This window comes from Elephas maximus, chromosome 16 (genome assembly GCF_024166365.1).
Source record: "Elephas maximus indicus isolate mEleMax1 chromosome 16, mEleMax1 primary haplotype, whole genome shotgun sequence".
Taxonomy (NCBI): domain Eukaryota; kingdom Metazoa; phylum Chordata; class Mammalia; order Proboscidea; family Elephantidae; genus Elephas; species Elephas maximus.
Genome location: NC_064834.1, coordinates 49349161 through 49371695, shown reverse-complemented (window position 1 = coordinate 49371695; position 22535 = coordinate 49349161). Strand labels below are relative to the sequence as shown.

General features: G+C 43.8%; 3 protein-coding genes across 5 annotated transcripts in view; 1 reads left to right on the top strand and 2 right to left on the bottom strand.

Moving 5' to 3' along the window:
• Positions 1 to 4980, bottom strand: part of PI4K2A (phosphatidylinositol 4-kinase type 2 alpha) — a 38813-nt gene extending 33833 nt beyond the window's left edge. The window contains exon 1 of the mRNA XM_049855192.1: positions 4499 to 4980. Coding sequence (XP_049711149.1) covers positions 4499 to 4933 — 435 coding nt within the window. The 5' untranslated portion in view covers positions 4934 to 4980. The remainder of the gene's footprint in view (positions 1 to 4498) is intronic.
• A 5049-nt stretch (positions 4981 to 10029) lies between these two features.
• Positions 10030 to 22535, top strand: part of MORN4 (MORN repeat containing 4) — a 21289-nt gene continuing 8783 nt past the window's right edge. For 2 of the 3 annotated variants that reach the window (XM_049855251.1, XM_049855249.1), the window contains exons 1-3: positions 10030 to 10180; positions 20189 to 20286; positions 22020 to 22134. In XM_049855251.1, the coding sequence (XP_049711208.1) occupies positions 20220 to 20286; positions 22020 to 22134 (182 nt within the window). In that variant the 5' untranslated portion in view covers positions 10030 to 10180; positions 20189 to 20219. Of the gene's footprint in view, positions 10181 to 13897; positions 13993 to 20188; positions 20287 to 22019; positions 22135 to 22535 lie in introns of all 3 variants that reach the window. The other variant, XM_049855250.1, reaches the window with a different exon arrangement.
• The window catches only part of HOGA1 (4-hydroxy-2-oxoglutarate aldolase 1), a 26244-nt gene continuing 25825 nt past the window's right edge, over positions 22117 to 22535 (bottom strand). Inside the window, exon 7 of the mRNA XM_049855246.1 lies at positions 22117 to 22179. Within this exon, the coding sequence (XP_049711203.1) occupies positions 22147 to 22179 (33 nt within the window). The 3' untranslated portion in view covers positions 22117 to 22146. The remainder of the gene's footprint in view (positions 22180 to 22535) is intronic.

Genomic DNA, 22535 nt, shown 5'->3' with positions numbered 1-22535 from the left:
AACATTTTAGTAAAATTTTGGAAGGCATAGGTAGTTGAAAGAGACACATTAAATATTATAACAAATTTTTATATTTGAAATATGGGCAAAGAAATACTCTATACCATTTTCATGACAAACTCGTGGTGGATGAAGTAGTTTTAAAAGGCTGAAAATTACTGATAAAATCCAAATTTCTAGAACACGTGGGCAGTGTCTGTGTAAAATTTTGAAGCATGTCAAATATTAATTAGCATTATCTAATGAATTACTGTCCCTGGGTGGTACAAACGGTTAAGCACTTGACTCCTAACCAAAACGGTTGGTGGTTTGAACCCAGGAGCACCTTGCAAGAAAGGCCTAGCAATCTGCTTCTGAAAGATCACAGCCTTGAAAACCCTATGGAACAGTTCTGTTCTGCCCACATGGGGCTGCCAAGAGTTGGAATTGACTTGACGGCAACTAACAACAACAAATTACTGTTCTCAATAGTTAGGAGAGCGTCTTATCAAAATTATACAATTTTTTGTTTTAGTCAGTGCCATGTAATCCCAAAAAGCCTAATGCAGGTGTCAGTGGACATATAACTTAAAAATAAAACAAAAACCCTGATTGAGCTCCTACTAAGTATCAGGAATTATGTCAGGGGCTTTTATGTGTGCTATCTCATTTCAATCCTCTCAATAAACCAGTGAGTCACATGATATTCTGTGATTCTTAGCAATACAGACATCTAATCTTACTGGCCTCACAAACAGAAGATGCTAAAGAATACTTCTGTAGGTGAGTGAGCATGAAACCTCAAGAGCAGGGATGTAAGTGAGTAGGGGTAACTTGAGCACTCTCCACCATGACTTCTGATCTAGCATTTTCCATCTCACTATTCCAAGTCCCCACTTGCTTACCCTGAGAGAGAAACCATCCTAAATTGGGAACTTAGCTCCAAAAGCAGCTGTGACAAAAACTGCTGGTTACCCCCAACCTCTTGTTCTTCCTTATTCCATGGACACAGGACCCGATTTTTAGTTAGGAACAAAAGACTACAGTCACTAGCTACCAATGCAGCTAAGACTGGACAATTGGATGTAAGCAGAAGGGTCTGATGCAATTTCTAGGCAGCATCCTTAAAGGGAAGGGGCATGCCCTCTTTCTCTTTCCTTTCTTCTTCCAACTGAATTAAAAGCACTTAAGCCTTCCCTTGGAGCTGACGCCTTGAATTCGGACTTTCATCCTACTATACTGTGAGGAAATAAATTTATCTTCGTTAAAGCCAAAAAAAAAAAAAAAAAGCACATAAGAGGGCTGCAGCTTAAGCAGCCATCTTGGATCATGAGGTAGAAGTCACATGCTAAAGACAGCTGATCCACTGGATAGAAGGAGCCTGCATCGTTCATCAAGTGAAACTCCATGCTAGCCCTGAGCAGAGTGTAGACTTCTTCTATGAGAGCAATAAATGAACTCTTATTCAAACCATTATTATTTTAGATTTTCTGTCACACATAGCCAAGTAGAATCCTAACCAATACAGTAGCTGAAAGGAGAAACCAGTAATTTAGATGACCAACCAACTTTCTGAGGCAGCACAGCAGAGTGGTTAGGAGCATGAACTCTGAAGCTAGACCAGTTGGTTCCAAATCCTGCCTCTACACTTATTATCTGTGAGACTGTGGTAAATTGGCTATGTACTCTGTGCCTCAGTGTAAGGATCTGTAAAATGGGAACAATAATAGTACCCACGTCGGAGGGTAGTTCTGAGGATTAAATGAGTTATTATTTATGAAGCATCTGAAACAGTACCTGGCATATAGTGCAAGTGGTTTGGAATTGGCTGCTATCCTAAAGGTTGCTGGTTCGAACACACCCAGTTGCTCTACAGAACAAAGGCTTGGTGAACAGCTTCTATAAAGATTACAGCCAAGAAAACTCTACGGAACAGATCTACTCTGCAACACATGGGGTCACCATAAGCCGAGGGCCAACTTGACAGTAGCTAAAAACAACATCTAAGTATTTGTTAAATAAAACAAATAAATACATTTGGAGCAGGACCAAAGATGACAATACCAACTAGAGTGAGTCTGTGGACCAGTATGACCCACCAACAGCATTTAGAAGTAACCCTCTTCTCTAAATCTCATTTTCCTCAGAGGCAACGGGATGGTCACATTAGTAAGTTTTGTCAGGGCATCTGTGTTTTGACTTCCCCTATACAAAAGGATAATGTCCAGGAAATTTTAGAGACTGGGATCCTGAAAATCACCAAGAAACATATCCATGGTCCATCATTCTCTGTGGCCTATGTACTGAGGTGGTAGGGCTTTACCTGCCAGGTAGAAGAGAGAGATCATATTACTGCCACCTGTCATAGCACCAGATCCCTTCTCAGCTGACCTGACACACTTCCAACGGAGCTGTAATGATCTCATGAAAGAAAAACAAAAATCTTCCTCCTGTTCCTGTTCCTATCAAAGATAATCTTAGCCCTGTCTTACATCATCTGGTTCTCAAATAAAAAAAATGAAAGCATCTTGCTAACAGTCAGACTTTTCAACACCCACCTTTCTTTGCTCTTAGAAGTGATGGTTCCCCTTTGAGCTTTCCATTTAACTTGCTGCTTCTTCATTTGGGAAACCCTGGTGGTGTAGTGGTTAAGTACTGTGGCTCCTAACCAAAGGGTTGGTAGTTTGAATCCACCAGGCGCTCCTTGGAAACTCTATGGGGCAGTTCTACTCTGTCCTATAGGGTCGCTATGAGTTGGAATTGACTCAATGGCAATGGGTTTGGGTTTTTTTTGGTGGTTTTCTTCATTTGAGAGCAGAATTTTACTATCCCTTGGAAAGACTTACTACTTCTGAAACTTTCCCCAACTCAGTTTGTATTAAACTGAGTTGACGGCAGAATTGCTCTCTGGTTCTTCGTAATTCAGGGATGACTCGACATCTGGGAGAATAACCAGATCATTCAATGAACCTAACCAAGAGCTATTAATGGCAGCCCATCCTGGCCACTCTGGACTCCTCTATCAAAAAAGCACACCACCAACCTAAAGAGCTGGAAACCCTAGTGACGTAGTGATTAAGAGCTATGGCTGCTAACCAAAAGGTCAGCAGTTCGAATCCACAGGCGCTCCTTGGAAACTATGTTGGGAGCAGTTCTACTCTGTCCTATAGGGTCGCTATGAGTCAGAATTGACTCAAGGGCAACAGGTTTAATCTAAAGCGTTAATACAGGAAAGATGCAGTGAAAGTTTGAGGGAACTTTGACACCTGTCATTTTAACAGTTACAACAATAGATTTTTTCAATTAACCAGCCACACACACCTGAGAACTCTGACAGGGAAGAAAAGACTTGATAATTGTTGATGCACTGTCCTTCCAATCCAAGCCCCGGCAGTGCCGTGGTTAAGAGCTTGGCTGCTAACCAAAAGGTTGGCAGTTCAAATCCACCAACTGCTCCTGGGAAACCCTATGGGATAGTTCTACTCTGTCTTACAGGATCCTATGAATCGGAATGACTTGAAGCCAACGGGTTTGGCTTGGTTTTTGGGTCTTCCAAATGACATCTCTGGTTTGATCTGAATCTGGTCTGATCGAGATCTATGCCTTAAATTCTTCTTCAGTTATCAAGAATAAAGGTCACTCATTTTTCTGATGCTCTGGTCACTCCATACCCAGTTCCATCCCATCCCCACCCCCCTTTATACACACACAGGGACAAAATAAAGGTCAGCAAACACTCTGCCTGAGTAGCTTAAAAGCAAACTGCTGATAGTCCTGGGAGAGAAATGAAAGTAAAAGGTGGCTGACAGTCCTATGTTTCTAAAATGCCACATCCTAAACTGAGGAACCATGAAAAAGCATTTGAATCACTTTCCAGAAGAAATGAGCAATAACCAGGGCACCCGCTTCAAGCGCAGATGAAACTGGTGAGCTCACTCACTCTACCATCAATGTCTGCCAAGAAGAGACCTGGGGCAGTGGCAGGAGACATCCCCACAACACGGAAGGCTGGAATTGAATCCTCAGAGCCCCTGACGGCTCATTCGTCTTCCTCAATGGACAGGGACACAATGGTTTTGGTCCAAAAAAGAGAAAATAGGCCCAAAGCCTCAAGTCTCTATGTCAACGACCGAGTAGTAGTCCCAGTAGTTTAAAGCTAAGGAACCTACTAGAAAGCAGCACTTCGTAGAGCGGCTCTGCCTAGAGGCAGATTGCCCCACCACACCGCTGGCCCCCTCTCCTGTATCTGGTCAGTTTCCTCTTTTCATTTTCCGCTCACCCTTCCCCCACCAAATACGTTCTGATTTATTTCTCCATTCCCCAGAGCTTACCCATCTTCAGTCCTCCACAGCACCCCAAAATCCTGCCGGGGCTGCGCACTGTGAAGTTTCTCCCTTTTGCAGCCTTTCAATTCCCTCTTCTCCCTCTGGCTGTGCGAAGCCCCAAACTCACCTGGACCGGCCCCCAGGATCCTACCCGCCCAGAACCCAGCGGCTGCGTCCCCCACCCCTGCTCTCACCCCCTGAGGGTCCTTGACGAAGTAACTTCCGCTGGAGCCCTGGTAGATGCGCTCGGGAAAGATGGAGCGCTCGATGGCCAGCTCGGCCTGCCGCACTACCGCCTCGAACTCGGGGTCCTCGGGGAACTCATTCCGTTCGCGGTGGGCCTGCGCGGCGTGCGCCGCCACCACGGCCTGGTGGGCCAGAGCTTGGGCCTGCGCCATCACGGTTTGGGTCTGGCCCTGGGCCGCCGCGCCCCGGGCGCGATCCAGCAGTGGCTGCCGCTCCCGGTCGTGGCCCGGCGATCCCGGCGGAGAGGGGGCCGAGCCGGCCGCAGCAGCCACTCGGACCGCGCCCCCCGGCACCTGGGAAAAGTGAGAGCCCGAGACCGACGGGAAGGTGTAGTCCGGGGGTTGGACCCGCTCGGGGGACACCAGTGGGCTAGTCTCGTCCATCCCTCAGGCCGCCGGCTCCTGACCGGGCGCGCTCAACACAGCTGAGCTCGTGGCCAGGACCAATCCGCGACAGCCCCCACCCCCTGTCTGCCCAACCAGGTCGCGAGGCCTCTTTGGCACCGCCCCTACCCTTCCCTGTTTACTTGGCGACGAGTAAGTACCATCCCTCGCACTTGGGGGGGAACCAATCAGAACCAGCTCCAACGCAATCGCTCCCGCCCCAATTTTCTCCCGTCACCTTCTGTGAAGACTGCGCATGCTCTAGGAGCCAAACCTGGGTGGAGCACGTCCTCTGGCCCCTACCATCCTATGCCCCGCCCTTAACTTCCAATTGGCTGACCCGAACGTCTTTGGGAGCTTTCGGAGCAGGCCTTCGAACTGTTTGATTCTGGCTCGAACCCCTGCTGAGAATTTGATGCTAATGCTGATGGTTGGGGACCAGTTCTGAGAATGACTAGTAGAGTAAACCCAAATCAACCGCAATCTAGTCAATTCTGACTTACAGGGACCCTGTAGGATAGAGTACAACTGTCCCATAAGGTTTCCAAGGCTGTCATCTTTAAGGAAGCAGACTCCCACATCTTTCTCCCACAGAGCGGCTGGTAGGTTTGAACCACGAACCTTTCGGTTAGCAGCCAAGCGCTTCACCATTGTGCTACCAGGGCTCCTTACTAATAGAGCAATGGGTCTCAAAATGTATTATACATAAGAATCACCTGGGGATCTTGTTAAAATGTAGATTCTCATTCAGTGTATCTGGGGTGGAAATGCAAATTCTCATTGGGGGTTCGAACCAGTTTCTTCAATCTGAACCCGTTTCAAAACAGTAATCTACATAACCAATCACTCATTTATTGAGTACCTACTATGAACTGGCTGTGAGACTGAAGAAATGTAATTTTTGTATCCATTCACTCAATTGTGCATCTGTTCATTAAATATTTATTGAGCACTTACTATGTTCTAAGTGCTGGGAGACAGCAATGAACAAAAGAAAGAAAATTCCTGCTCTACCTCCATAAAAGGTTTTTGAAAAAACCTGCACTTAGGCACCTTACACAAGCCTCTGGTGCAATTGTTCAATGCTCATTTGTTAACTGAAGAAAGACGTGGTTTCATAAAGTTCCACAAGGTAAAAGGCCAAGCCTGTTGTATTTGCTGCTGTAACCTCAGTGTCTAAACACAGTGGGCACTCAGTACATTTTTATTAATAGAAGGAAGGAAGGAGGCTATAATCCCTGTCCTCAGCCTGAGGACATACAGCTATCTGAGGCACTTAAAGAGAAGGAGCTGAAAACACTAATAGAAGTTCACTGATTGGGGAATGGGGCTGGAGTGTTAGCAAAGGCCTTAAGTGGGACTTGTCCTATGAGCTGTACTGAGGAAGACTGGATTGGATCACCAGGGGACAGGAAAAGAGCAAAGAAAAGAGGGCACACCAAACTGAGGGAGTCTCCTGAGGAAAGGAAGAGAAAGGTTAGCGCATGTAGAGAACAGATAGTAACCTGCTTCATTCAAGGGGAAATGGGCTTGGGCCGAGTTACCAAAGACCTGAAAAGCCACACAGAAAGGATGCCTGGCACCTGAGGGGCCACGGATAGCTTTAGAGAACAGCTCTGGAACAGGGAAATGATGTAGAGCAGGACAACCCTGGATCCAGGCACCAATAAGTAACTCTGGAATGAGTATGGGTAGCATCTGAAGCAGGATGCATAACTGGAGTAATTACATATTTAAATCCGGGGAACAGTGTTTCAGTCAAAAAAAATTTAATGTAAATTATGGGCTTCAGCTAATAATGTAACAATAATTTTTTAACTTTGCTTTAGGTGGTTTCCAAAGCAAATTAGTTTCTTATTAAATAATACACATATTGTTTTGTGACATTTGTTGCCAGCCCTGAGACGTGTCAACACTCCCCTTCTTGACCTTGGGTTCCTCATTTCCATTCGTCCAGTTTTCCTGTCCCCTACTGCCTTGTCCTTCCCCTGACCTGGTGTGCCCATTTAGTCTCATATACATGGTTGAGCTATGTGTATTATTGTTTGTTTTATGGGCCTGTCTAATCTTTGGCTGAAGGGTGAACCTCAGGAGTGACCTCAGTATTAAGTTACAAGAGTGTCCAGGGGTGTTTCAGTTAAAATTTTATACTAACACTACCTTTTAAAGTTTGCAGTATGATGGTTACAAGCATGGGCTTAGGAATCAGAGAAATTTGAGTTTAAACTCTGGTTCCACGATTATTATTTTGGATAAGTTACTTAACCTCTTGAAGTCTCAGTGTCTTCATCCATAAAGTGGGAATAATCATTCCTACCTGCCTTTTGTGTCCCAGCCAGAGGTGATCTCTTGGTATCTGTCATGGATTGAATTGTGTACCCCAAAAGTATGTGTCAGCTTGGTTAGGCCATGATTCCCAGTATTGTGTGGTTGTCCTCCATTTTGTGACTTTCCTATGTGTTATAAATCATAATCTCTGCCTGTGGTTAAAGAGGGTTAGGGTGGCATGTAACACCCTTGCGCAGGTCACATCCCTGATCCAGCATAAAGGACGTTTCCCTGGGGTGTGGCCTGCACTATCTTTTTATCTTACAAGAGATAAAAGGAAAGGGAGCAAGCAGAGAGTTGGGGACCTCATACCACCAAGCAAGCAGCGCCGGAAGCAGAGCGTGTCCTTTGGACCTGGGGTTCCTGTGCAGAGAAGCTGCCAGTCCAGGAGAAGATCGATGAGAAGAACCTTCCTCCAGAGCCGACAGAGAGAGAAAGCCTTCCTCTGGAGCTGACGCCCTGAATTTGGACTTCTAGCCTACTAGACTGTGAGAAAATAAATTTCTTTTTGTTAAAGACATTCACTTGTGGTATTTCTGTTATAGCAGTACCAGATGACTAAGACAATATCATTCATCTCTTTTAGCCCCTGAACTTCAAATTATGGTCATGGAGTAGGTCCTAGATTTAGAGTTTTCCCTTGAATTCTAAAAATTTTTTTCTCTATGCAAAACCCTAAGTTCTACCTCTTAGGACCTGATTTTCCTTTTACTGAAAAGAGTGAAAATGCACTCCTAATTGCAGCTTTGGTGGTGCAATGGCTGATCATTTGTCTGCCAACCAAAAGGTCGGCAGTTCACATCCACCAGCTGCTCCTTGAAAACCCTGTGGGGCAATTCTACTCTGTCCTATAGGGGCCCTATAAGTTGGAATTGACTCAACAGCAGTGGGTTTGGTTTGGTTTGGTTTGGAATGCATATAAAGATCCAACATTTATTGAATGCTAAACATGTGCCAGAGATTGTTCTAAGTGCATTACATGGATTAACTCATATAACCAGCATAACAACCCCTATGATGTTGGAAACTGAGACTTAGGGAGGTAAAGTAACTTGCTTATGGTTACACAGCTGGTAAGTGGCAGAGATGGATCTGAGTCCAGGCAGATTGGCTCCATGCTTTTAACACGAAATTGCTTCTTACTAAATATCCCTGTGAAACGTGTTTCACATTCTCTTCTTTTCTTTCCATCTCCGTTAAGGTCACATTAGTTTTGAGCCTCTCAGGATGTTATAGCTATATTCCTACAATAGCTTTTGAGTTTGTTTCTCTGCCTCCAACCTCTTTCCCTGACTCTCTCTGGGTGTCACTACCAGATTAGTTTTCTTAAAACACTGGTTTTATTATGTCACTCCTCTAATCAAGGAACTACACTTTGCAAACCACATCTTCCCCCTAATTTTCAGGTCCTTCCATAATTTGGCCTCAGCCAACATATTTAACCTTATATTTAAACATTTTCCAGTCCAATAGGATCTGTTTCCTTGACACTCCATTCTCTCAACTGAAAGTATACCTATAGACAATGTCACACAGTTTATCATGTATAACCATTGTGTGTTAGAGCTGCCTTGAATCTTCTAGGTCTGCTATAGTGCTCCAATTTTGTTTTACAGGCGAGAGAGTTTAATAAATTGCTCAGAATCACACACAGTCGATGGCAGAGCTGGAATTTGAACACAAAATCCAAGACTTTTTAACTTCTTTAAAACTACAGTTTATTGAGCACTACTTTGTCTTGGAAACTCTGGTGGCCTAGTGGTTAAGAGTTGCGGCTGCTAACCAAAAGATCAGCAGTTGGAATCCACCAGTCGCTCCTTGGGAACTCTTTGGGGCAGTTCTACTCCATCCTGTAGGGTTGCTATGAATCAGAATCACTCAATGGCAAAGGGTTTTGGTTACTTTGTCTCAGACACAGTACTGAGCATTTTCCATCGTATTCTCATGCCAGTCCTATGGAGCCTTTGTCATTATTATTATCATTTTCCATTCTACAGATGAGGAAATCTCAATTTAGAGAGCCAATTTGCTTACTCTTTTCAGGTACTTGCCTTCTCTTAATAATTATAGTCTTGTATTTTTCATGTGCATGAATCTTTTCTTCTCCGCATCCAGGCAGTAAGTCTCATGAGGGCAGCGACCCTGTGTCGTCTAGTCAGAAAAAAATCTAGCACCACGCTGCACTCATATTGTTCAGTAAATAGAGATATGGGATAAATGGGTTCGTGTGCGTGGTATTTGGATGGATTTGCTCCTATCTTGGCACCATATTTCAGACACAAAAGATCTGGGTAATAACGACGACAACAAAAATGCCTATAATGCACGCAAAAGTGCCCTCATATTACAGCGGAATCGACTCGAGGGCACTGGGTTTTTATGGGTGGGCACAGGGTTGACACTCGATGTCCAGTCCAGCGCTTTTACAATTGACTGGAGCCGGATCTAAGCCCTGTTAAACTCTGGGGCGGGCCTTTTACAACAGTGGGAATCGGAGCAGAATCAAAACCACTTACGTTATGGTCAGTGTTGCTTCTGATGCAGGGGTTAACATTTCGAGTAGCTGTTCCTGGGTAGGCGTGACCAGGTTATCTGGGTTTCCGTTTTGGGACAGCTTCACCCACCCCTCTTTTCAGATTTGTGGCGCGGGATCTGAAATACTCCGCCCCACGCAAAGATGGCGCATAGCCTCGGCTGGGCCAATGGGGAGTGGCGTTGCTACCGGTTGCCTAGGTAACAGCCAATGGGCAACGGGAACTGTGCCCAGTGTGGCTGCCCGGGATGGCGGCGTCAAGTGGGCCAGGCACTGGTGGAGGTTGTGTAGAGTACCGTGTTTGGGGAAAGCCCGCCGGAGCAAAGGTCTGGGCCTCTGGAGCCCCGCGCCGGGGCGCGACGGTCATCCGGAAAGGCAGAGCCCAGGTTGGCTGGCAGCGCGGGTGGGAGGGGGCCGGAAGAGTGTGATCGGGTGGGTCAGGAACTGAAGCGCCGTACAGGGAAGACGAGGTGCAGGGGAGCACGGCTCCATCTCGGGCGGCTGCCCGTGGGGGTCCCAAATCCGGGCCTCCTCTCTCGATCGTGGAGACTGAGGCCCAGGAGAACCCACGGCACTTGGGTTAGCAAGCAGAGAGTGTGGGGGCTGCGTCGGTAGGGACTGGCAGACCTGTGTGACCAGAGTACCCGGCTGGGGTGAGAGAGAAGACCCGGAGAGAGGGAAGGAGCTATGTTTGAATGCAAGAATGTAGTGCGAGAAAGAATGGGGAAGCCGCTCAGGAAGTGTTGCCTTATTCCGGTCTTGGGCTTTGTTTGCTCTGGGGCAAACGTGTCTCACCCGAGAGGAGACACGTCCCACAGGTAGAGGTTTGGGGAATGGGATGCCTCAATTAGTTGATGGGTGACCTTCCTGCAGCCCAGCATCTTCAGGCAGCTTGGGTATCAGCACCAGTAACTCTGTTATATTAGAACTTGGCTCAGACATTTTCTTTTCCCATGAAATAGAATAGTATTTTGGCAGTATTACTCGTTCCACGGGTCCTTCCCACCCTCTTCCCCGCCTTTTTTTTTTTTTTTTAACCTTCTCTTTGGTGCCAGGATTTTCTTCCACTTTCTTCGATCTAACCGTCCGATATACTTCCTGAATAAGACCTTTGTATGGTAATGATACATTTGTTTACATTAGAATGGGCTAAGGGGAGTTAAGACGTATAATAAAAAGTTACTTCAAGCTCATTTAAAAACACTTAGAATATTTGACTCTTTTGTTCTAGGTTCCTTACAAGCCTAATCTTTATCCATCAAAATCTTCATTTTCTTCTTAGGATTCTGAAAACCTAATAACTGCCATGTGTGTGTATATATATATATATATATATAAGGCGAACTTTGACAAGATGGTCATATCCTGGGGAGGGTGGCTTTGGACGAACAACAGGAAAGTATATGCGGATAGTCAAAGTAGTTGCCTCCGAACAATATCCTTTGACTGAAAATCTATTCCCCTTTTAGTATTTGTTTATATCCTCTTAATTTGAACACACATTACTGTGAATGCATAAATATTTAACTAAAGTTTGATTTCTAAAATTTTAAAAAGGCAGATTGGAAACAAAAGTTTTCATTACTGTCTCAGAGTTCTATTTGGAAATGGCCAAGGCAGGAGAACACAAAGAGCAGGGATATAATTTAATGTACAGACTGATTGGTTTACAGAGGCAAAATAGCAATTTTCTTTTAGGTAAATATTTGAACTGATCCTTTGCAACCCATCTATCAAGAGCTCAGAAGGGGTAGGTGTCTGTTTAGAATCATCTTGGCTTTGTGACTGGATTCTGTGCAGAGCCTAGATCGCTAGGCCATCTATGCTCTTTAAAAAAGATTACTTGAATTACTGATACAAATACTGATTTGCATCCCTTATTTAATTATGGCTTTTCAGTCTTCATCAGCACTGCCTGTATTTTATTAAACTAGATTTTGTGTATATTACCATGGATACTGATGAAATTACTTTTCTGGTCAGTGGCTGTAAAACTATTAGCATAGATGAAAACCTCAACACTATCCTAGATAGTGACAGTATCAATTATTTGAGCACATGTAGCAGTGTCTAGCCCAGTATGTCCAACTGTGGTCTGAAACTCATGAATCCTACATGTGTTCCCTTTAATTAGCACATCTGATATATTCTTGGAATGGACATCATTTTGACAAGGAAGTGCTGAAGGGAATTTGCTATATTCTTCCTAGATCAAAAAGGAATGGAAATTTGTAGTATGGATTTTTAAAAACAAACGGGAGAGGATGACGGCAGGGATAATGAGAGTGTTTCAGTTACTATTGCTACATAACATAAGTACCCCAAAACTTAGCGCTTAAAACAATCATTTTATGATGCTCATGGATTCTGTGGGTCAGAAATTCAAACATGGCACTGTCTTAGTTATCTAGGGCAGCTAGTGGATGGCTTTAACAAAGGGAAATTTATTTTCTCACAGTCTAGTAGGCTAGAAGTCCAAATTCAGGGCATCAGCTCCATGGGAAGGCCTTCTCTCTCTGTTGGCCCTGGAGGAAGGTCCTTCTCATCAATATTCCCCTGGACTAGGAGCTTCTCCGTGCAGGAACCCCAGGTACAAAGCTCCCAGCACTGCTTTCTTGGTGGTATGAGGTCCCCACTCTCTGCTCCTGTAGGAAAAAAGGTAGTGCAGGCCACACCCCAGGGAAACCCCCTTTATATTGGTCAGGGATGTGACCTGAGCAAGGGTGTTATTTCCCACCCTAATCCTCTTTAACATAATCTAATCTTGCCTCATGAACCACAGGCAGAGATTAGGATTAACAACACTTAGGGAAATCATATCAGATGACAAAATGGTGGACAGTCACACAATACTGGGAATCATGGCCTAGCCAAATTGATGCACATATTTTTGGGGTACACAGTTCAGTCCATGTCAGGCACCATGTGCCTCTGCTCTGTGGTATCAGGAGCCTCAAGTAGGACAACTCCATAGCTGGGGGCTAGAATCATCTGAAAGCTTCTTCACTCATGCCTGGCATCTGGGCTGGGAAGACTTGAAACAGAGCACTGTCAACTGGAACGCCAACAGATGCCCTCTCTGTGTGGCTTGGCTTCTTCAAAGCATGGTAGCCTCACGGTTGCTGTTGTTAGGTGCCACTGAGTCAGTTGTGACTCATAGTGACCCTGTGTACAACAGAACAAAACATTACCCGGTCCTGCACCATCCTCACAGTCTTTGCTATATTTGAGCCCCTTGTTGCAGCTACTGTGTCAATCCATCTTGTCAAGGGTCTTTTACTTTTTCAGTGACTCTGTACTTTACCAAGCATGATGTCTTTCTTCAGGGACTGATCTTTCTTGTTAACATGTCCAAAGTACATGAGACAAAGCCTTGCCATCCTCACCTCCAGGGAGCATTTTGGCTGTACATCTTCCACGACAGACCTGTTCATTCTTCAGGCAGTCCATGGTATATTCAATATTCTTCGCCAACACCATAATTCAATGGCATCAGTTCTTCTTCAGTCTTCCTTATTCATTGTCCAGCTTTTGCATGCATGTGAGGCAATTGAAGATACCATGGCTTGGATCAGGCACACCTTAGTCCTCAAAGTGACATCTTTGCTTTTCAACACTTTAAGAAGTCTTTTGCAGTAGATTTGCCCAGTGCAACACGTTGTTTGATCTCTTGACTGCTGCTTCCATGGGTGTTAAATATAGTTGATATGACTCCTCAAATCACACTATACTAACTCCTTCCAAATTTTTCAGTGAAGACAACAGTTGGCCAACTGCTGCCAAACATTTAAAGGAAATGCCCTTATATTATAATCTTTCTGTATAAATATTTTGTGTTTATGTTTTGGAATTGTTGTTATAAGATTTAGTAGAAGACACAGCCCTTCAGATTCTAACTGACTTGCTTTGAAGGAATGAAATAGTTCAGACTTATAGCATATGCTGACTTTAATTCTGTGACTTAGTAGTCCTGGGAAGAACTGAAGATGGCCCCTAGCTATCAAAGTGCCTACCTGGGCTGGAAAGAGTTTTCCTTTTGCGTTCTAATGGTTTTATTTCTAATGTTTTATTTGCAATGGGGTCCTGTTTGTCTCTACCCCAAGCACATTCTGATGCTGGGCTGACGATAAGAGGCTTGGGAGCCTGAAACTGGATACTGACCTTGTGGAGCACGGACTGGACAGAGATGGCACAGCAGGTACCAGCATCACCTCTGAGAAAATAACCCCCGCAGGTTAAGAGCTTGGCTGGTAACTCAAAGGTCAGCAGTTCAAATCCACCAGCCGCTCCTTGGAAACCCCGTGGGGCAGTTCTGCTCTGACCTATAGTGTTGCTATGAGTCAAAATTGACTCCACAGCAACAGATCGGGTTTGGTTTGGTAGCACAAGAAGAAAGTGATCCTTGCCTTGGGATATCTTCTGCCATGTGAGAGACCTTGGGCATGGAGTTCTTGAATGATAACTGGAAAAGTGAGAAAATTCCTGATGGGCCCGTAGGAGTGACACCCAAACATCTCTAGAACAGCTTCCACAAAGCTAGCCTTCCTTTTGGGGATAAAAAAGAACATTCCTCTGTATTTGGGTGGTAACAAGGGGATTCCAGAGCTCATCTGTCCTCATAGCTGGGATGAAACTAAAGCTTTGCGACAGGTCCAGGGCCTAGCAGATGTGATGGAGTCCTATGTTCAAACAGGGCTGTTTTCATATCAGACCGTTTCTGGGCTTCCGGCATTTGTATCAAAAATCATTATGACGTAAGGCCAAAATTAATATCTCTTATGTTGTTGTTGTTAGGTGCCGTCCAGTGGGTTCCAACTTATAGCGACCCTCTGCACAACAGAATGATACACTGCCCGGTCCTGTGCCATCCTTACAATCGTTGTTACGCTTGAGTTCATTGCTGTAGCCACTGTGTCAATCCACCTCATTGAGGGTCTTCCTTTTTTCCACTGACCCTGTACTTTGCGAAGCATAATGTCCTCCAGGGACTGATCCCTCCTGACAACATGTCCAAAGTATGTAAGACGCAGTCTCGCCATCCTTACTTGTAAGGAGCATTCTGGTTTCACTTCATCCAAGACAGATTTGTTCGTTCTTTTGGTAGTCCGTGGTATATTGAATATTCTTCACCAACAACGCAATTCAAAGGCGTCAATTCTTCGGTCTTCCTTATTCATTGTCCAGCTTTCACATGCATATGATGCGATTGAAAATACCATGGCTTGGGTCAGGTGCACCTTAGTCTTCAAGGTGACATCTTTGCTTTTCAACACGTTAAAGAGGTCCTTTGCAGCAGATTTGCCCAATGCAATGTGTCGTTTTGATTTCTTGACTGCTTCTTCCGTGGGTGTTGATTATGGATCCAAGTAAAATGAAATCCTTGACAACTTCAGTCTTTCTTCCATTTATCATGATGTTGCTCATTGGTCCAGTTGCGAGGATTTTTTCTTTATGTTGAGGTGCAATCCATACTGAAGGTTGTGGTCTTGGATCTTCATTACTAAGTGCTTCAAGTCCTCTTCACTTTCAGCAAGCAAGGTTGTGTCATCTGCATAATGCAGGTTGCTAATGAGTCTTCCTCCAATCCTGATGCCCTGTTCTTCTTCATATAGTCCAGCTTCTCAGATTATTTGCTCAGCATACAGATTGAATAGGTATGTTGAAAGGATACAACCCTGACGCACACCTTTCCTGACTTTAAACCAATCAGTATCCCCTTGTTCTGTGAGAGCAACTGCCTCTTGATCTATGTAAAGTTTCCTCATGAGCGCAGTGTTCTGGAATTCCCATTCTTCGCAATGTTATCCATAATTTGTTATGATCCACACAGTCGAATGCCTTTGTATCATCAATAAAACACAGGTAAACATCCTTCTGGTATTCTCTGCTTTCAGCCAGGATCCATCTGACATCAGCAATGATATCCCTGGTTCCATGTCCTCTTCTGAAACCAGCCTGAATTTCTGGCAGTTTGTCGTACTGTGGGAGCTTGCCTGTTGCTGTGATGCTGGAAGCTATGCCACCGGTATTCAGATACCAGCAGGGTCACCCATGGAGGACAGGTTTCAGCTGAGCTTCCAGACTAAGACTAGGAAGAAGGACTCAGCCAGCAGTCTACTTCCGAGAAGCATTAGCCAGTGAAAACCTTACGAATAGTAGCGGAACAATGTCTGATATAGCGCTGGAAGATGAGCCCCCCAGGTTGGAAGGCACTCAAAAGATGACTGGGGAAGAGCTGCCTCCTCAAAGTAGGGTCAACCTTAATGATGTGGATGGAGTAAAGCTTTCAGGACCTTCATTTGCTGATGTGGCCCGACTCAAAATGAGAAGAAATAGCTGCAAACATCCATTAATAATCAGAACCTAGAATGTAGGAAGTATGAATCTAGGATAATTGGAAATCGTCAAAAATGAAATGGAATGCATAAACATCAATATCCTGGCATTAGTGAGCTGAACTGGACTGGTGTTGGCCATCTTGAATCGGACAATCGTATAGTCTACTATGCTGGGAATGATAACTTGAGGAGGAATGTTGTTGCATTCATTGTCAAAAAGAACATTTCAAGATCTATCCTGAAGTACAATGCTGTCACTGATAAGATAATATCCATAAGGGAAGACCAGTTAATATGACTGTTGTTCAAATTTATGCACCAACCACTAAGGCCAAAGATGAAGAAATAGAAGATTTTTATCAGCTGCTGCAGTCTGAAATTGATCGAACATGCAATCAGGATTCATTGATAATTACTGGTGATTAGAATGCGAAAGTTGGAAACAAAGAAGGATCAGTAGTTGGAAAATATGGCCTTGGCGATAGAAACAATGTGGGAGATCGAATGATAGAATTTTGCAAGACCAAAAAATTCTTCATTGCAAATACCTTCTTTCACCAACATAAATGGCGATTATACACATGGACCTCACCAGATGGAACAAACAGGAATCAAATTGACTACATCTGTGGAAAGAGATGATGGAAAAGCTCGATATCAACAGTCAGAACAAGGCCAGGGGCCGACTGTGGAACAGACCATCAATTGCTCATTTGCAAGTTCAAGCGAAACCGAAGAAAATCAGAGCAAGTCCACGAGAGCCAAAATACCACCTTGAGTATATCCCACCTGAATTTAGAGACCATATCGAGAATAGATTTGACGCATTGAACACTAGTGACCGAAGACCAGAGGAGTTACGGAATGACATCGATGACATCACACATGAAGAAAGCAAGAGGTCATCGAACAGACAGGAAAGAAAGAAAAGACCAGGGTGGGTGTCAGAGGAGACTCTGAAACTTGCTCACGAATGTTGAGCAGATAAAGCAAAAGAAAGGATGAAGTAAAAGAACTGAACAGAAGATTTCAAAGGGCGGCTCGAGAAGACAGAGTTAAGTATTATAATGACATGTGCGCAGAGTTGGAGATAGATAATCAAAAGGGAAGAACATGCTTGGCATTTCTCAAGCTGAAAGAACTGAGGAAAAAATTCAAGCCTCGAGTTACAATAGCGAAGGATTCTATGGGGAAAATGTTAAACGTTGCAGGAAGCATGAAAAGAAGATGGAATACACAGAGTCATTATACCAAAAAGAATTAGTCAATGTTCAACCATTTCAAGAGGTAGCATGTGATCAGGAACCGATGGTACTAAAGGAAGAAGTCCAAGCTGCTCTGAAGACATTGGCGAAGAACAAGGCTCCAGGAATTGATGGAATATTAATTGAGATGTTTCAGCAAATGGATGCAGCTCTGGAGGTGCTTACTCATCTATGCCAAGAAATATGGAAGACAGCTTCTTGGCCAACTGACTGGAAGAGATCCATATTTATGTGTATTCCCAAGAAAGGTGATCCAACTGAATGTGGAAATTATAGAACAATATCATTAATGTTACACGCAAGCAAAATTTTTCTGAAGATCATTCAAAAACAGCTGCAGCAGTGTATCGACAATATCTCCCATAGGATGTTGATAAAGAACAGGTGGATGGCAGCTATAGTTTGTTTTTCATCTACTTAGTATATACCTCATTAGTCAAAATTGTCGAATTTTTTTTTGTGGCACAGTGGCTAAAGGAGTTGGCTGCTAACTGAAAGGTTGGCGGTTTGAACGCACTGGTGCCTCCTCGGGAGAAAGATGTGGCAAGCTACTTCTGTAGAGATTTACAGCCTTAGAAACCCTACAGGGTCGATATGAGTCAGAATCAACTTGATGGCAGTGGGTTTAGTCATGTGAATTATGTCGGTAGCATTTTTATGCTGAACAAAGACTTTAGAGAAATTCCCATTACAGTAAGTAGATGTGTGAGCTTAGGTGTCTCTTTTTGAAGGAAGCAAAAAAACTAACATTTAATGGACAGTGCCAGGTAGTGTTGCAGGTACTTTCATGTATATTTAATTTAATCCACGTACCCACTCTATAAAATAGGTGTATAATCTGTATAGATGAGAGACTGAGGTTTAGAGAAGCTAAGTAACTTGCCAAAGCTTACACAGTGAATCAGAATTTGAACCCAGATCTTTCTCCTATTGAGGTCCACAATACCACTATTCCGTACTGGGAGGGATAGGATAGGATAGCATAAGATAGTGTTTAAGAGCATGGACCCTAAAGGCCGATTGCCAGAGTTGTGATTCTAACTTCTGCATGTTAGCTGGATGACCTTGGTTAATATTCTTATCTTCTCTGTGCTCAGTTTCCTCATCTGTAAAGTGGGCATAATAATAGTACCCACCTCAAAGAGTTTCTGTGAGGATGAAATTAAATAATATATTTAAAAAGCAGGACAGAGCATGGCACAAAATAAGTAGTCAGTTAATATTAGTTGATGTTACAAAGCTATTTCAAGAAGCTTCCCTGGGGTTAGCTCAGTTGATTAATGAGTGTTGTGCTAGCTAACTCGGGGTGTAAATAACCTAGCACAGACCATAGCCACAATTTGGGGAAAAGAAACCTAATATACATGTTCTACTAGTAGAACATTTAAGCATCATTTTTGTACAAAATATGCCAGGTCCCTTTGTGCTGTGGAGCTGTGGAACCTGCTCTTTGGAACCCCTATCTTGATTTTTCACAGTGAAGGTTTCGATACACCCTTAACACTGGGTATGGTTTTGGCCTCTCTGGAACTTCATCGAGAGGAAAAGGAAGCTAGCCGTTGTACCAGGCCCGCAGGGAACTAGAGACTGAAGTGATTTAAGGGTCCAGTTTTGTTTTATCCATCAGGTCTGGCCCCGGTGCTCTGAGGAAGAGGTGCACTTGTCCTCTTGGAATGCAGCCAGGTGCCTGCTATCAGACTCCAGTTTAATTATTAATAATAGGGGACATTTCTGTGGTGACTTACAGTTCAGAGAGCTTATCACACACAGTATTTCCATTGATTGGAGCAGTAGTCCATAGGCTTTCGAGCATATAAAAATCCCATGATATGTTTGTTAAAACTGCAGATTCTCAAGCTCTAACTGTATAGAATTTAATTCATTAGGCCTAGGTCGGGCCTAGGAATCTGCATTGCCACAATCACTTGGGAAAACATTGTATTGTGCACATCTAGAAAAGATGAAGGAGTGAATAAAAAGACTTAGCAAATTAAAAAAGAAAATAGGGATTGCATTTTTTTTTTGATATGTTATTCTCTTTGTCTCTACTTTTATTTAATGATATTTTGAGGATTTTAATGTCTCTGGTAGTGCAGTGGTTATGAGCTCGGCTGCTAACCAAAAAGTCGGCAGTTTGAATCTACCAGCCGCTCCTTGTAAACCCTATGGGGCAGTTCTACTCTGTCCTCTAGGGTCTCACTGAGTCGGAATTGACTCGACAGCAACGGGTTTGGGGTTTTTGTTGTTGTTGTTCTTATAGGATATCCTTGGGCACAAACTTATTCACAGCGGGCTGAGTTTTTTTGTCGTTGCTGTTGGTCTTACAGGCTATCCCTAGGTACAAACTTATTCTTTACCACTGGTATAAAGTAATATCTAGCCAGTCTTTGTTATTTGTGTGTGTGTGTATGTGTTTTCCTATATCTATTGTAGTCATCCATTCTTCTCCCATTTCACTGGCTGTCCCCCTAGTCCAGGCCTCCTGATCTCTTACCTGGATATATCAGTTAACTTCTCCTATTCGTAGATTAACTCTCAGTTTCTATCCCAGGTCTTTGAATGTAGGAATTGGCTGAAATTTTTTAAGAAAAGCAGGAGGATAAGAATGGTTGGGCAGAGGTGATGATGGTGGTGGTGGTGGGTGCAGAGGTGGATATTTTTTGTTAAATGTACCCAAGGTTGCATATACTTAGCAGGGCTGGTGGCCTTTAGAATGTATCTACAAAGTTGCTTACAGTCCTTTCCTCCAGCCATCCTGTGACACTAGTTCTCCTCTGCTTGTTTCTTGCAGTTTCCATCCTTGTCTTCCATAAGCTGTCACCATGACCTTGACAAAAGGTTCCTTCACTTACTCCAGTGGGGAGGAATATCGTGGCGAATGGAAGGAGGGTGAGAAGGACCCCCGGGGTGGGGTATCCAGTGATGAACACTTCATTTGGCTAAAGGATAAATGCATCGAGATACATAAGTCAGCTTGTGGATCTTCATTTCCAACGCCGGTCTTTAATTCCAGCTAGCGTCCTCCTTTTATTCTGTTTTAGGATTAAATACAAGAATTTGAAAATTCTGTTGTTAATCCAACCTTCAGAAATGAGTTAAATCTTCCTATTTCTAAATTTGAAGTGTTTCAACATCCATTAGTGGTGCCGTTTGGGAATTGTTTTTATGAATGGTAATGTACCCAGCAGAGTAAAATGAATTATTTTAAATATTTTAAGTACTCATAAGTTAGAGAGACTACAGGGTTCATTGCAGTGACTTGGTCCCAGTGAATCTTAAGATGTTAAGATCTGGAAATTAGGGCAGACACCCAAGAGCAAGTGATGTTCAGTGCTTGAATTGCCTGTGACAGCTCCTTACATTTGGAAGTACCTACTCATAGGAATGGTAGCAAAATTCTTCGGAGCCTGAGACTATACAAGAAGCACTTTAACCATGTTCAGTTTGGGAACACAGTCTGGCCCTTCAAGGTCTCTTGGGTCCAGTCCTAGCAAGCTAGGAGACTTGATTTTCTACAGCTTTGCAGGTGAAGAGCGGTTCAAGCTTTTACCAGACTTGAACCTCATTCCTTTCACATTAGAGCCCTGCAGCTGATGAATTTTTTAGCTTTGAAAGGAGAAATTGTGCAGCTGTGATGTGACCTTACCTTCTGACATCCCAAGCCTTTTCTCTTGTCTCCTAAACACCTGCTGTCCCCTTTAATATAACCTTTAAATGAGAGACTTCCTGAGGCTCTCCCAGGCAGTCTATCTAACAAAAGAACTCCCTCGCATTCTGTTTCAAGAGTATTATTGCTCCTCCATCGTCTTGCTGTGTTTTCTGGTCAGTTCACTGGGTAAACCCCCCTGTTGATATAAAAGAACTCAAAGCAGTGTTGCTAGTCAGGCTGTTAGGTTTGCCCAGTAGCTTTACGGTGCTAAGGGGCACTTTTATTACTTCTCAGAGGCAGTATAGTACAGTACATGTTCAGGGCTCTAGAGTCAGACTGCCTGTGTTTACATTCTGGCTCTACCACCTAATAGTTCTGTGAACTTAAGTTATTTAGCTTCTCCTTGCCTCGGTTTCCTCATCAGTAAGATAGGAATAATAATAGTACTATACCTGCCTCATAAGGTTGTCATAAGGATTAAATAAGGTAATAATACAAAGTGCTTAGAAGAGTGCTTGGCAAGTACTAAAGTCTATAAATGTTATTGTAGTTTTTAAGTGCTCTTATCTTTCATACTTGGAAGGACCTCCTCTAAACCTGATGGTTGTGACTTAAAATGGGAAGGTCCCAGGAGCCAGGTTTTCTAGGTGCCTGGCTCAGGGTACTAGTTTTCTGCCCTCTAATATGGAAGCCCTGGTAGCATAGTGGTTAAGTGCTACAGCCGCTAACCAAAAGGTTGGCAGTTCAGATCTACCAGGCACTCCTTGCAAACTCTATGGGGCAGTTCTACTCTGTCCTTTAGGGTCACTGTGAGTCAGAATCGACTTGACAGCAATGAGCTTGGTTTTTGGTAATGTTACTCCTTCTCTTCCCCACTTTGTAAGTGGGGAGATGGAAGGTAAGGGATTCTATGCGAGTGAGAAAATACCCTGCAGCTGCGCCATTCCACCTGACACCTGTCCTCTTTGTTCAGGCCGTAGACATGGTTTTGGTCAGCTGATGTTTGCAGATGGTGGCACCTACCTGGGTCATTTTGAGAATGGGCTGTTTAATGGCTTCGGGGTACTGACCTTCTCAGATGGCTCAAGGTGGGTATTGGGTCACTTCTTTCTCAGCTTTGAGCTAGGGAGTCTCTGATGAAAAAATGGGACAGTGATAAGTATCTGGTTAACCCTGAGCTTATCTTAGACCCTGCAGAAAACAGGCAAGGAGTAAGCAGTTCTTTCATTAGTTACTTTTTTAAGTAGATCTAAAATTGGAAATGGTGAGGAGGTAAGTGACCTTCCACCCTACTTCCACCATGCTGCTATGTTCTTTCCTTGACCTTAGGGCCTCATATCATACATACTCTCTGACCCTTCTCTGTTGGTTGGGAGTGGGGTAGGTGGGGGAGTAGAGCTCTGAGACAAATGGAATCTGCTTTGCTTCTTGGCATTATTAAATTGGTAGCTAGTTGACTCGGTTAACCTGGACAGGTAACTCCCCACCA